We start from the raw sequence: 15,319 nt of genomic DNA, 5'->3' as shown, positions 1-15,319 counted from the left end.
AAGTGAAATTTCACAGTTTTTCATGTTAAACTTTATTGGTAACTTTCTCACAGAAAGATGAGAGATAGATAAATAAACCACTAGACCAATCTTTTACCTTGAGAAAATATGAGTAAATTCTTTTTTGCTTCATCCTTCCAGGACCAATAGTTTTTTACTTATGATTTTTTTCCATAAACCTGTACAATAAAAAAAAACAGGTGTGTGCACAATAAAAATTGGTGCACAGGTAAACTGCTTAAATAAAAAATGTAAAAAGAAAATAGTTTTAAGGTCCTGAAATGTGTAAGAAACAGTGGGTATGTTACCAATTTTTTTTTAATTGGTTAAACAATCAGTTTGTGTTTTTTTGGGACACTTCAAATAGGTTGGACCCATTACCCATTTATTATAGAATTTAAGTAGAGGGATGATTTACTTTTAGCACATCTTTTGTTTTATTTAGTAGAGAAAGCATCAGGAAACCATATCTTTATACACTTTTTCTTTGTTAGCCTGAAGTATACTTGTTACTGTTGAGAATGGCTCTGCAGTTTGTTGGAGGATGACAACTCAGTTCACCTACATTATAGTTTAGAAGAAGATTTAGTTATCTATTGCTTAAAGATAATTACATGTGTTTTAGAATTTATTTAGAATTAACCGCACTGAAGGTTTTTTATAATTCAGATTAAAGATTAATCTATTGTTTTCTTAATTTGATGTTAATATAGTCCCTCAGAGCTCTTACTTAGCTTAATCGATGGATGAAGCTGTTTACTTGATGAAACTGCATCATAACAAAAGAAAATACAAACAGATCCTATTTGTAACACCTGAGGAAGGTGCTGTATACCAAAACTGCTGTTATTTTTTAAATAATTTTGAAAATCACATAACATATTCCTTTATTTTCTTTCTTAACTTGATGATGGTTCATAGCATCCTTTGATAAGGAAACTCATATCAGATCAACTCATATATTCTGAAATGTCCACTTTGATGAATGTGTTGAAAAAAGTGGCATCTAATGTATGAGGGGTGAAAGAATTTAACTCATCTTTGATTTATATTCAGAAATTAAAGTACATTTTACCTATTGCTCACATCAATAATTTTTAGTTATTTTTTTAAATGCCTGCAGCAGAAATTATAGTTATAGTGTCATCTTTATTTTATATTTCAATTCCTCCTGTTTCCAACTAGGACATTTTTGGGACAGTTTTCAATGTAATATTTGGTTGTTAAAAAAGTCTTTAAATTAACAGACTAATTGAGGTATATCTTACATATACCTGCATTCAAATTTGTGTTATCTTTATTATTTTTTTAACTTCTTCAGTCCCATCTATCTTATTATTTTTTAGTTATCCTATTATCATAAAAAAAATCTTTTGACAAATTTAGCTTACTATTTATGAAGGCAACAACTTTCCTTAGTATATTTGTATTGGCAAATCAGAAACAAGCAACAAAAATAGTTAGCAGGTGTGTGTGTATGTTATATATATATATATATACATTGCATTTACTCATATGAGTAAATAGAAAATACAGTGAAAATAGAGAATTATGCCAAGTAAAATAGAAAAATGCAGGAAATAAGCTTTTACTTTTCTTTTATAGGAAAAAATTGCCTTAAAATAGGGGTGCATAAATTATGAAAGAAATTTATCCACATTTGGATTTTATATATTTAGTCGAAAAAAAATTTTTCAACTAATTTATTTTTGTACTTTTAAATTGTTGTCTAATACCAGTTTCTTTTTTAAATTTTAACAAAAAATTTTGCTTTTTCAAATTTTTCACATCACAAAAAAATAATTTAGTTTTTATTTACATAAAACAAGTACTTTTCTGACAATTGTAATAGTAATGTACCGTTTAATTAAAATTTGAAGTTTTCTATTTTTCTTTGTTTTATTCAACTTATTCTACACAATTTTTCTTTTTTTTTATTCAAAATAAAAAATAAATAGTAACCTATTGATAAATTTCTAGTAATTATGAATCATTAAGTGATTAAGAAGTATATATATTTAAATAAAAATGAAGGAAAATATACATATGAAAGTTCAGGGGAGAAAACACTATGAAATTTGAAAATTTAGTATTTCAGATGGCAGCGCTATTTATAGGTTTTGACCCATGAACTGTGTACTTGCATTTGATAAAAACGATTATAGTAAAGAGAAATACATGTTTTATACTCACTATAAGGGAGAAGGATGATAAGAATCATAATGTTTTCAGGAAGAATAATAAAGGTCAGTTGTGTCTAAACCCCCTGCCAATCCTTCTTTCTTCTACACAGTACTGTAATTATTCCGGCTTTACTGAATCTATTTCATAAAAATGTTCACTGTACCATATTTGAATTTTGTTGTACTTTTTATTACTGGTTAGTGTTAGTAAAACTGTAACATAGTTCAGTTTTAATTCAGTTTAGGTTATTTTTATTTGTAAGTTTAGTTATATGGTAAGTTTAGTTAATACTGGGTTGAAGACCCAGTGCTATTTTTTTATTCAGTTTTATCAAATCAGGATAGAATTTTTTTGCATGTGATCAAACAATCAGAAAAGACTCAGACAAAATGTCTGATTTTATTTTTAATATATTTAGACCAGTAGCTTGAAGTTCATCAGAATGGTATATTTCAAAGCATTTGCCCATGTTTAGTCCAGGGTGTTTCTGACAGTTCTTGCAAAAAAAATTTGCTTTGTTTTCTTTCTCCTCCAGGTCTTCTGTGACTGCAAACAGCACAGTCTTTTAACAAAACTGCGCTGGGAACCATTAAAAAAAAAAGATCGGGAAACATAATACACAATTAGTTAAAGGCTGTCCATGGTTTACAGCACTAATCACAGAACACAAAAGAAATACACTGTTTCTATAGCAATATGTTTTGAGTGGCCAGTAATGCTGGTCGTCTGGATGTTCAAGAGATTTTAACCTGGCCATCCGAGCTGTGAGGAATGCGACTGTGCAAACACTTCTGACTTGACAGGTAAAGTGGCTATGGTCAGTATTACTGGCCACTTGACTCCAGTGAACTAATTTTAAAATTCGTCATCTGACTGCAGAAGGTTAAAAGTATTTCCCACAATTTCTTACCAAACTGAATCAGAATAAACAAAATTTTGATCAGGTCGTGGAAAAGAAAAGAAGGAGGTAGATCATATCAAATAAAAGAAAGAGGTGAAAGGAAACTGTAAAGTTCTGTCTTTGCCAGTCTATCACATGCTGAGATAGAAAACTGATGCAGTTTTTTAATTTTTTTTTCTTAAATGCTCCATTTTTATAGTTACATTTTTAATAGTATTTGTAGTTAACGAATATTTTAATTTTTGTTCTTTTCCAGATTCTGTATCAACTACTATTAAATGTGAAACAGCATGAACAGGCAGCTCAAAGCTTTTACCTTACATATTTTACAGATATACTACAACATGTATTCTCTGTTGCAACTGATACTTCTCATACAGCAGGTAATTATTAATAAAATTTGTTTGCCTCAAATTCGTAGAGAATTTGGAAATTAAAAAAAACATTACTACTGCTCTGTGACCTATTGAGGGCATTTATAAGTGAATAAATAATTTATTTTTATCATCACATAAAATATTTATTAAGTCAAATTCATATTACAAAGCAAAATCAAGTCAAATTCATTACAAAAAATGCATATAAATCTGAAATATACAGAATAACTTTAAAAATAATACTGTATTACCTTGAACAAAAAATAAGAATGAAAATAAATAATAAAGAGATTCAAGTTATATAAATGATAAAAATTGGATGACCAATTTGGTTTCAGAAAAGGTATAGGGACAAGGAAAGCAATTTTAGCACTTAGATTAATAGTAGAAGGAAAATTAAAGAAATACAAACCAACATGCATGGCATTTATAGACTTAGAAAATATATTTGATAACATAGACTGGAATAAAATGCTCAGAATTTAAAAAAATTTAGTGTTCAGGTATAGAGATAGAAGAACAATTGCCAACATTTACAGGAACCAAACTGTAACAGAAATAATTGAAGAACATAAAAAAGAAGCCGTAATAAAAGAGAGAGTCTGACAATGATGTTTCCGATCTCTTTTTAATCTTTGAATTAGCAGTTAATGATGTTAAAGAACAATTTAGATCCAGAGTAACAGTGCAAGGTGAAAAAATAAAGATGCTACGATTTGCTAATTATATAGTAATTCTAGCTGAGAATAAAAAAGATTTAGAAGAAACAATGAATGGCATAGATGAAGACCTATGCAAGAATTACCGCATGAAAATAAATAGCAAAATGAAAGTAATGAAATGTAGTAGAAATAATGTAGATGGATCACTGAATATAAAAATAAGGTGAGAAAAGATTTATAGAGGAGGTAGAACAATTTTGTTAATTACTAAAGATGGACAAAGCAGGAGCGATATAAAATGCTGATTAGCACTGGCAAAATGAGCTTTCAGTCAGAAATATAATTTGCTTACATCAGAAATTAATATAAATGTTAGGAAAACATTTTGAAAGTATATGTTTGGGGCATAGCTTTATATGGAAGTGAAACTTGGACGACCAGAGTACCTGAGAAGAAAAGATTAGAAGCTTTTGAAATGTGGTGCTATAGGAGAATGTTAAAATTCAGGTGGTGGATAAAGAGGCAAATGAAGAGGTGTTAGGCAAATTGATGAAGAAAGAAGTATTTGGAAAAATATAGCTAAAAGAAGATACAGACTTGCAGGCCACATCTTATGGCATCCTGGAATAGTCACTTTGATATTGGAGGGACTGGTAGATGGGAAAAATTGTGCAGGCAGGCAATATTTGGAATATGTAAAACAAATTGTTAGGGATGCAGGATGTGTAGGGGGTGTACCAAAATGAAATGACTGGCAGTAGATAAGAAATCTTGGAGAGCTACGTCAAGGGTTGATTGAATACTAGTTTTTTTGCTGCACTACAGGGACATAAAGATATGAGAATATGCTTGTCTTCAACACGTGTTAATCCACTGGGCAGGAATTTTCATCATTTGTAGTTATATTTTAATTTTGTGTTCTAGTAATAGTTTGAAAATACAGTCCTTGTAGCTGAAATGTGAAAATCAGTGAATGAATCCTTTGATAAAAATCCATCATAACAAAAAGAAAATAAAAACAAAATATGCTTTTGATTTCCACGAAATCTACTTTAAAAAAATGAAAAAAAATTGTTACAATAAAGTAAAGTAATTTTTTTTTGTTAAAAACTAATAACCAAAATTATGATTTTTTTCACATTTTTTATGTAAATTTATTTACTTCTAATTTTATGATGTATAATTAACACCTGACCTTACCTTTTTTTTTTAGAAATAAATATTATCTTGAATGTATGTATTTTCCTTTTTCCTTTAATGTATGTATCTTGACTAATAATGACCTAATATGTAATTCAAAACTTTTTGCTTGAAAAATGATATTTTATTACTATTATAAAAAAAACATATGCAATATTCACAGAATTTCAGTCACACACATATATATGCAAAATATTTTTATGCAATCGGCTATAATTTTACTCACACACAAACTATTTTCACAATTATATGCTTATATACACATATATTTAAAAACTTTGCTATATAATAAGAAATATAGCACTTACAGTCCGAATACACAGTACACTGTAACTAAACAACTTCTCATTACAGCCGGGTCAGCTGATTACGATTAAATACATGAGAAAACCTCAATGTATACTGTTTTAAAAACTAATAACTAGCACTATTTATCATTACTAAAGAAATTACATTAAAAGAAAATATAATGGCAGAGAACAAATTAAAATCAGACAAAAAGTTGACATCAGAATATTCTGACAAGGTCGTAATTGGCTATAAAATATAATTTTATTTATTTTGACAAAAGTAGAATTTTTGGACTTCAGTGCATTGGAATAAAATTTTTTTCAAAGATTATTTAGAATTTAAATTATTTTTTTCGTTAAGAATTTTTTTTTTTTAAATATCTCCTGAAGATATAAAACTGAAGATATAAGACCAATTTTTTTTACTCATCTTTATACTTTATTTTTATTGTTATAGCTGGGAAAGTAAAAATGAAATAAAACAATCTTTAATTTTATTTGAAAATTATTTTAATTTTTTCTCTTTATTGTTAAAATAAATTTGACAAAAACTGTAAATTTCAGTTACTTCTTTTTATTGAATTTGTCTTGTAATTTTTTATGAATTAATTTCTTTTTTATCTGTTCACAGGTTTACAGATGCATGCAACAATATTGGCATACATGTTCAAACTTGTTGAATGTAGTAGAATTGGAGTTCCAACAGGGCAGGGTACTGCAGCTGAAAATGTCCATTTTGTCCAAGAATTTGTTGCTAACCTTCTAAAGAATGCATTTCCTCATCTTACAGATAACCAAATAAAAATAACAGTCCAAGGAATGTTTAATCTTAATCATGATGTTAATGGATTTAAAGAACATTTGCGCGATTTCCTTGTTCAGATAAGGGTATAGTTTATTTTATGCTTAATTTTATTTTAGCTTTATTGCAATTATTATATAAGCAAAAAATAAGTTAGGCAGTGATTAAAAAAGATACCCAGCCCTCATTGGAAGTTGAACGATTAGCTCTTAAATACATTAGTAGATAACTCTATCATCCAGTATTTTAGCTGTATAAAAAAATGAGTGAATGAATGATTTTTTTCTTGCTAAAAAATGATTTAATGATTTACATGATAAAGCTTCGTTAATTTTTTTCAAACAGAATTTGAAAAAAATGTTGAAAAAAATTCTGTCACTAAAGAAGTAGAACAATTGTGTAATATAAGTTGTAATCTCATGTCTGGCACCAGTTTCAAACTACAAAGGAAATAAACAAGGAAAACAGATTATTAAAGTAAAGACAATAAATTCTGTTTATTGTCTCAATAAACATTTTATTTATTTATGATGTTACTTAAAATATTTTATTTTTATAATACGTATAAGTAACAATTGACAAATCTAACATTAAAAATTATGATAGATATTTTTGTACTGTGTAATAGAATCTTTACTAATATTCTTTAATTAATAATCTAGATCAAGAAAAGAAACAAATGTTTTTACTGTTGGTAAGAGATTGAACTGGTTTTGCTGCTTTGTAGGGAGTTAAAGTTTTACTTGCTTATTACCCTAGGGGTCGTTCAAATAACAGTTAAACTAGGAAATTTTTGTTATTTCACTTATCAACTTAGGTTTTCATGAAGTTTGTTTCCCCTGTTGCTACCAGTAAATAATTAGTTAACCTTGCAACATTTTTTCCTCAAGGACCTTTAGTTTGTGGGATACAGGAAGAAGAAATTACAAATCTTCTAATATTAGTGTCTACAGTATAATATTCAAGAAAAAAGAATTTTTATATAATTAAAATTAAATAATTAGTTATTAGTAATTATTTATTTAATTAGAATTCTGTGAGCATCCATAAATGATGCAGATTAAAAAAAAAATATCTTAGACATCATTTATGGTCATGCTTTTGTCTTCCTTAGAAATTAATTTTTTTTTGTAAGGAAAAAAGTTTTTGAAAAAAAAATTTTTTTTCAAGCTCAGATTTTTTTCTACAATATTGCGCAAAAAAATCAATGGCTTTTAAATTATTTATGGGTAGAATTTTCTATTGTGAATTAATTTTCCCCTCTTATTTTTTAACATACTTTTTGGTGATACAGACAAGAAATAAATTTAGGCTTAAAATCAACTCAGTTTAAGTGTATTTTTTAATGCAAATCAATGAAATATTTAAAAAATGTAATTTAGTGCATTTACTTTTTACAATACTAAAAATAATATTTCCTGTTTATTACTCAGAGGATCTATGTATAGTTAAAAATAAATGTGGTAAAATCATCATTATAAAATATTTTTGATAATAAGTATAATTATACTAAAATGAAGAAATTGCATGGCCTTAGTATTCACAAATAGGTGTTTTCAATGTATAAAGAATATTAAATTTTTTTGGATTTAGTTAACAAGTTCAGTAAAGACAATGACATCCCCAATAATATATATTTGAATTCACTTATATATTTGAATAAGATGTAAGTCAATCTGATAATATCCAGATTATTTTGTTTTTGTTTACAAAGCTTAATACATAAATTCAAATACGAAGTGATTTAGTAGTTAAGCTTTTAAGCATAGGAATTAGTACACAACTAAAAGATCATAAAAGATAAAAGTAAGATCGCAACTAAAAGTACCAATAAAAGATCATTATTTTTACTGGTCATTTTCGATCTGCTTGCTTACATTCTCTTTAATCTTAAATTGTTTTTAACATTTCACCGTTCTATTTGATATATTATTTAAATTTTTTTTTTGAAACTTTCTATTAAGTGGGGAATGTCATCTTCTATATGTAAAAATGTTGGTTAAATTTAAGCTGCATGTCATTATCCATAATCATTTTTATAAAATAATTGCCAAAAAAACAATTTATAATAAATATAAGATCATGGAATTTATCATTTTTAAAATGATTGCATTAAAACAGCTGTTCAGAGTGCATTAATAGTTAGTCAGATCTACTTATATTGAACATCAGATCTCAGAAGAATGTAAGTTGATTAATGTTGCATCAGATGCTCCATATTTAAGGTCAGTTGTTTATTTGTAAAAATCTAAAATTGATGAAAAAGTTTTTAAATCATTTTATGATAACATTGGCATTCTCTTAGTGATTATTAATGTTATCAGGATGGTGAAAATAATTACTGCATTCTGATGTTATTTCTCGAGTGGCTGTGAAACTAAACTGTCGTCTAACTTACTAAAACGTTAACTTATTTCATTTTCTAAATCTCAAAATATCTTAATAATTTTATTTATTATCCTGAATATGAAAGTTTGCACTTAGCTTACTTTGAAGCAAGTTAGCTTCGAGAAGTAAATTCAAAACATGGTGGTTGCTTTGTGAAACATTGTTTGAATATAGCTTGGGCACCAACATAACTTGAAGTGATGTATCATTAAACTTTATTATTTTAAAGTGATTTTACATAGATGAGTAAAAACAAAATTATAATATTTATATAGAAGAATATTGAAAATGAATTACCTCTTGAAATGTGATCTTTTAAAGCAGAAAAACGAAGGAAAAAGATAACTGGTTACTGCTTTGCTGGAATTCTTTGTATTTAATTAATAAATTATTATACTTAATATAATAATAGTATGATATAATAATTAGTAACTAATGTTAACTAATACTTAGTTTAATAATCTAAGTAAGCAGTTTTTAAAAAATGAAATACCCTTGACAAAATTAAGCTTCTTTATCTTCTCACAAGAAGCAAGGATGGATCCTTGATTGAAAAAATAAAAGAAAAACATCTAATCAACTGACTTACAAATTACAGTATTTCTGTAGCTTTTTAACTAAAATCATTATTTTTTTTAATTCAATTTTTGTTTGGAAACAGGAATACACAGGAGAAGATGATTCAGATCTTTTCCTTGAAGAGAGAGAAGTAGCTTTGAGGATAGCTCAGGAAGAAAAGAGAAGAATTCAGATGTCAGTACCAGGCATCTTGAACCCACATGAGATGCCAGAAGAAGAGATGCAAGATTAACAGCTCACTGGTAATTGTAAAAAGAATTATTTAATTTTACCTGTGCAGCCCACTTTTCTAAATGCACTATTGATTTGTAATGATATTTTTGTCCAACTTGTCTTGCAAATTATATGTCTATTATTTTATTAATAGAAAACAGCAAAATAAACTGCTTAAAAGATGTGTAGTTAGACAAGATATATGATTATTTAGTTATCTGAGTTTAGAGTTAGGATTCTACTTTTACTGTTGACAGTACTTGTTGTTACAAGTAAACTGTTAGATTTGTTACAGCAGTTCACCCGACCTGAACAAAAATATTTCCAGAAAATGATTGATCTGCAACACTTTTTTCATGAGTATTGTTTGCCTACAAACAGTTAGCTTTTTGTCGGTTAAAATATTCTCATGAACTATGCAAGATAGTTTTCTTGTTTTAAAATAAGATTCTTGAACAGATATGGACAATGCTAGAGTTATTTATTAGCTAATTGCATCTAAAAAATTGTGTTAAAGAAGGAAAATTAAGTAAATTATATAAACAACTTATTTAAATTCAATTATGTCATAAAATCAGATTTAAAATTAAAAAAGTTTCAACTTTTCTTTGTTCGTCAAAGATATTAAATCATAATCCATTGTTAGGAGGAGGAAAACAGTAATACGAATAGTAAAAACCATTTTAACAATTATGATTGATGTCAATAAAGGAAAAAAATAACTAAGAATGCCATACATTTTGTTGGAGTTCTAAGGAGTGTCTTAGAATGGCAATTTAAAAACTTTTACAATTATGTATGGATAAGTGAATCTATATTCATGTTTCTGGCCAAAGTTTTCAGGATGGGTCTATCCTTTTATATTTGTGTACATGATATCTGGAATAAATGTCACGGTACTCGCTATGCTCGTGTATATAATGATTGTCATTTATAATTTAAATTTTGTAACATTTTGTTATAAAAATTTGTGCTTGCATAACACTCATTAATGCTGTGTCATTTAAATTAAAATTGTTTTTTAACCTAATTAATTTTTCTTCTTTTTTTAAGGTTTTAACATCATGACTCCAGTGATTGCATATTAAAGTAATTCCATTTCTTCGGCTATGAGATGGATGGTTAGGGGCTTGTGTGTTACCGGTGATGACCAGTTATGTGAAATGAACAAGCTGTCATGGACATACTGTATGGAGGCACGCCACTTTTCTATTCCTATTCATTGCGCTGTCTGTATTTTCTGTTTAAGTCAGAGGTCATTATTTGATCTAATCCGATGTGTTATTTAATTTTTTTTTTTTTTATTGATATTTGTAACTATCAATTTTAATAAGTTGCGCTTAGGTTAAATTTTTCTATATAATGATATTAAGTTAATTGTCTTTTCCTTTCTTTCTTTTTTTTAATTAGCGTTAAGTGAACTGTAAGTATGATAACAATGCTATTTATTTAATAATATTCCTGTATGTAGTTTGTAACTAGTACTCATATGATTTAATTCAAATGAAAAAAGAGGCTATTATTTTATTGAATCTTTAGCAACATAAATTGTAAAAATTTATATTTTTACAAAAAAAAGTGTGTTAAAATATTTCTAACTTGCTGTGAAATTAAAATGTTAGTCATTTTTATGGTAATTTATTATATTGTAATAATAGAATTATCATTTTTAAATGTTATCTACAAATACAAGATAATTTTCATAATTATGTTTTGTAATAATTTATTACTCTTAGAAGAGTTCATTTGCTTTTTTCCTGAGACATAACTACTGTCGCTATCTAGATATCATAATTTTTATTAACTAATAACCATGCTCGTGCATATTCATGTGAATTAAAAATGAATGATTAACTTCATTGTGATCATTTATTGAAACATAGTGGACAAAAACATTGCTATTAAATAGTTTGTCCAGTTACAATTAATTATAAATATGATGTCTTACCTTATCAATCATTTTTTTCTACATTTTTTTATAACTTATAAAACATTAAAATTAGCTTATTTGCTCAGAGTATATTGTTTATTTTTTTATATTTTAATTAATTTTATAACTGATAGAGTTTTCTTCTATTTTTTTTTTCTGTGCAGAGAATGCCTTTTTAAAAGGGCCTTGTAACATATAAATCATAATAATTATAACATTGAAAAATTGTAATTTAATATTTTATTTAAAACACAATTTTCATATAAACATTCATTTTTTACAGTTGAGATTTGGTAGCAAGTTATTTTCTTTACCATGGAAGTTTCATACAGAGTTAATTTTAATATTTGTATATATTAATTTTGCCTATAACATTAATTTATACAAGATTATAAATCAGAATTATAGATTCGTATAGTACTTTGTGCTCTGTAAGTGCTGTGCGATTATGAATTATTTAATTTCCTTAATTATTTGATTGTTGATTACTGTTTAAGAAGAATAAATTTGATATTTCTTTGTACTTTAACATTTTGCGGTTTTATTTTAAAGTTTATACATTTTTTAATATTAAAATTGGTTTGTGTAATTTACGGATATTAGTTTTTTTGTATCATAATTTACCATTTGTTTGAAAACTACGTAACTTTATTTTCATAAATCACCATATATATATATATATATATATATATATATATATTGACCCTTATAGACTATATGTGATAGTCATTTGTTTCTAGAGATAAGAAGCTGCTAAAATGGATAATATATATATTTATGAATCGGTTATATTTTTTTATTAAAAGTTAATTTTGTTTATGTCTATTCTGTAATTTATTGTCGTAAAAGAATATAATTCTGTTCAAAATTTAACGATTAAGGTGTGCCTCCTTTAAAAATAGGGAAAATATTGTAATTTACTAGGTACACATTTTGTTTGTATTTTATATATATGTATAAACTTTATTCATTTCGCGGATGGATCATGATGGTTTGTAAATGAAGATGGTTAAGTGAATTTTTTTTTTTTTTTTTACTTTTTTTTTAATGACATGCTAACAAGGACTGTTCACATTTTGTTTGAATTAAAAGTGCGTGGTTGGACATGTTATAAAAAAGCATGTGTGGACACGGACATGTCATCGCTTGTACTTTCCTCTATGAGGAGAAGACTGTTGTTGTCCCTTCAGACTGTAAACATTTTTACATGAGAAAAAAGTATAAAAAAATTTCTATTTGTTAATATTATTACTATTATTATTATTTGTTTTGTTTAATGACAATTATTAATTAATAATCTCACAGTGTTGTTTAGAAAGTTAGTATGTATTAATAATATCGATGAGAAAAGTGATTTACGATTGATGCTTATAGTGTATATGTTGACAATGTAAGTGGATGTTACAGTGAATGATCATTTGATAATAGATTTTCATTATTATGATTTATAAAACATAATGTTTGGCTGTAAATTATTGGAATAAATAATCTAATGATAATGTGTGAGGGTGGGTTATGTTAGGATTTAATAATATGATTATAGTTATATTGTATGAATGTAATATGTTGAGTGTGTGTTGTTTATTATAAGCTGTGAGAATTAAATACAAAAAAATAAAAAATAAAAAAATAAAGAAAAATATCTTGTACATTAAGTTGTTGTGATTAAAAAGATTTTATACTAACCTGCTATTCATTACCTGCTCATTTGTATTATTTTGGAAAGATCTCTCAAAATACTTATTTATCAATTCATTTTGGTAGCAGTATGGTATTAAAAAATGCTAAAACAAAAAATGTTTATTTTTAATAGTTTGAATGCTGAAAAATATTCAGTTTTATGACCCAACTTATCTCATTTTTATATATCACATTTTTATATTTTATGTGATTTATATGGTTCCTTGGAAGCAACTTTAGTATCCTGAAAAGAAATGTAAATATACATCGGCATTCTTCTTCAGCTATGCAGTGCTGTTCAGCTATCTCTTTATGCTGTGCTGTAAAGAAATAGTCTTATAAATAGTGATGCAGTCATTTTTGTTGCATATATTTACTGCAGGTTATTACAGGTATTACAATAAATAAAATGTATATTTAAAATACATATTATTCAAAATATTTATTATCATGCAAATAATTTATTACTTAAAATATGGATTAATGGTTCATTAAGATTTGGCAAAATTGTTTAAACAAAATAGGCTTCTTTTAATAAAATCAATATGTGATTTTTAACTCTGAAATCCTTATATAGAGCTCCTCAAGAGCTTTGTGTAAGGAAATCCTTTTGAAGGGATTGCAGACAATATGTTTGGATTATCATAAAATTTATTTTTTATCATATACTAGCCAGCCTGACGAGATAGTACCTGATCCCTAGGGGCTCAGATCAGCCTAGGTGAATCCCAGAGCCAACTCAGGGGGCTCTAAATTACAGAAGGCAGAATAATATTAACTGTGGTAACTAAAACACACATTTTTGATGACGAAAAATTCATAAACTTATTTCTTTGCCTAGATAGCAAAGATATAATAATGAAGTAAAAGGATTAATCTAATTTTTTTCTTACTGAATATCTTTAATTCACAACTTCACTCTCCTTGGAGGCAAAGAAATAATAAATATTTTTAATATCTTAACCTTCAAGGGAACTAGGGGCTCAGTCGATGGCTTAAAACTTTCCCTGGGATAACATGAATGTATCCAGCAAATTTGAAAGTAGTCAGTTGGTTCTTACGTGATGCAATAACACACAAACAGACAAACTTTTTACATTTCTGAATAACCATGATCTGTTAAATCGAGAGTGTTCGTAACGCATGCAAAACTTAGCCTTCAACGTACTAACAAACACCCTATTTGAATTTTGAAAATCAGATGATTATTTGCAGAGATATAAGACACCCACTCCATTGCTTCTCCCAAAACAGCGCCCTAGGGGCACCCTGTTTGTTATCAGCTGATAGTGATGATTGGTTTAGCTCCCACGAGGTGCTTGAATACCTCACCACTCTATTCTCACATGCAGTCCCACGGCAAGCCCAATATTGTTAAACAGAAATTTCTTTAATATTATTTTATTTAACATAAATTTAATTCTATTATTTTTGTAATATTATTCATTCGATTGATTCGAATCATTCAAACCCAACTCACATAGTAATAGGGTAATGAACTCACAGTTCATTAATTCTATTCATTAAAGTTTGTGCTTCAATCAGTAAATCTCCACTGCCACAGATATATACACAGTTTTTTTTTTTTTTACAACCAAAAACCAAGTTGAACAACCCAAGTACAGAACTATAAAGTAAATGAAATGACACTTACCTTATTATTTTTTATTCACATGTCACATTTACATACATGTAGTTATTATTATTATTAATTGACCTTATATGTTTTTGAATTCATATTTCAATCTTTTAATTTTAATAAAGTTATGTTTGATATATAATTTTGTATAAATTATATCTTTTATATACAACTGATGATGCGGGATCCTACGAAAGTACTTTTGGAATAAAAAAAGATATATATATATATATATATATATATATATATATATATAAGGTAAGTCTCATTTCATTTACTTTATAATTCTGTACTTGGGTTGTTCAAGTTGGTTTTTGATTATAAAAAAAAAATGCAATATATTGGTTCAGTGGAATATGGGTCTTATAAGTATTTACTTTATATATATGTTTTTTTTTTCTTTTTTCGAGATGGAATATATCTTAAAGTCTTCTCAATTGTGCCAAGAAACATGGGTAATAAAATTTGGTTTTG

At 26.9% G+C, this 15,319-nt stretch overlaps 1 protein-coding gene across 8 annotated transcripts in view; it reads left to right on the top strand.

Annotated features, from left to right (window-relative positions):
• Positions 1-12,049, top strand: part of emb (exportin-1 emb) — a 104,597-nt gene extending 92,548 nt beyond the window's left edge. For all 8 annotated transcript variants that reach the window (XM_075369491.1, XM_075369490.1, XM_075369485.1 and 5 more), the window contains 4 exons: positions 3,342-3,468; positions 6,246-6,502; positions 9,466-9,625; positions 10,650-12,049. In XM_075369491.1, coding sequence (XP_075225606.1) covers positions 3,342-3,468; positions 6,246-6,502; positions 9,466-9,615 — 534 coding nt within the window. In that variant the 3' untranslated portion in view covers positions 9,616-9,625; positions 10,650-12,049. The remainder of the gene's footprint in view (positions 1-3,341; positions 3,469-6,245; positions 6,503-9,465; positions 9,626-10,649) is intronic.
• The last annotated feature ends 3,270 nt before the right edge of the window (positions 12,050-15,319 follow it).

Source organism: Lycorma delicatula, chromosome 6 (genome assembly GCF_047948215.1).
Source record: "Lycorma delicatula isolate Av1 chromosome 6, ASM4794821v1, whole genome shotgun sequence".
Lineage (NCBI taxonomy): Eukaryota > Metazoa > Arthropoda > Insecta > Hemiptera > Fulgoridae > Lycorma > Lycorma delicatula.
This window is presented reverse-complemented; position numbering and strand designations above follow the sequence as displayed.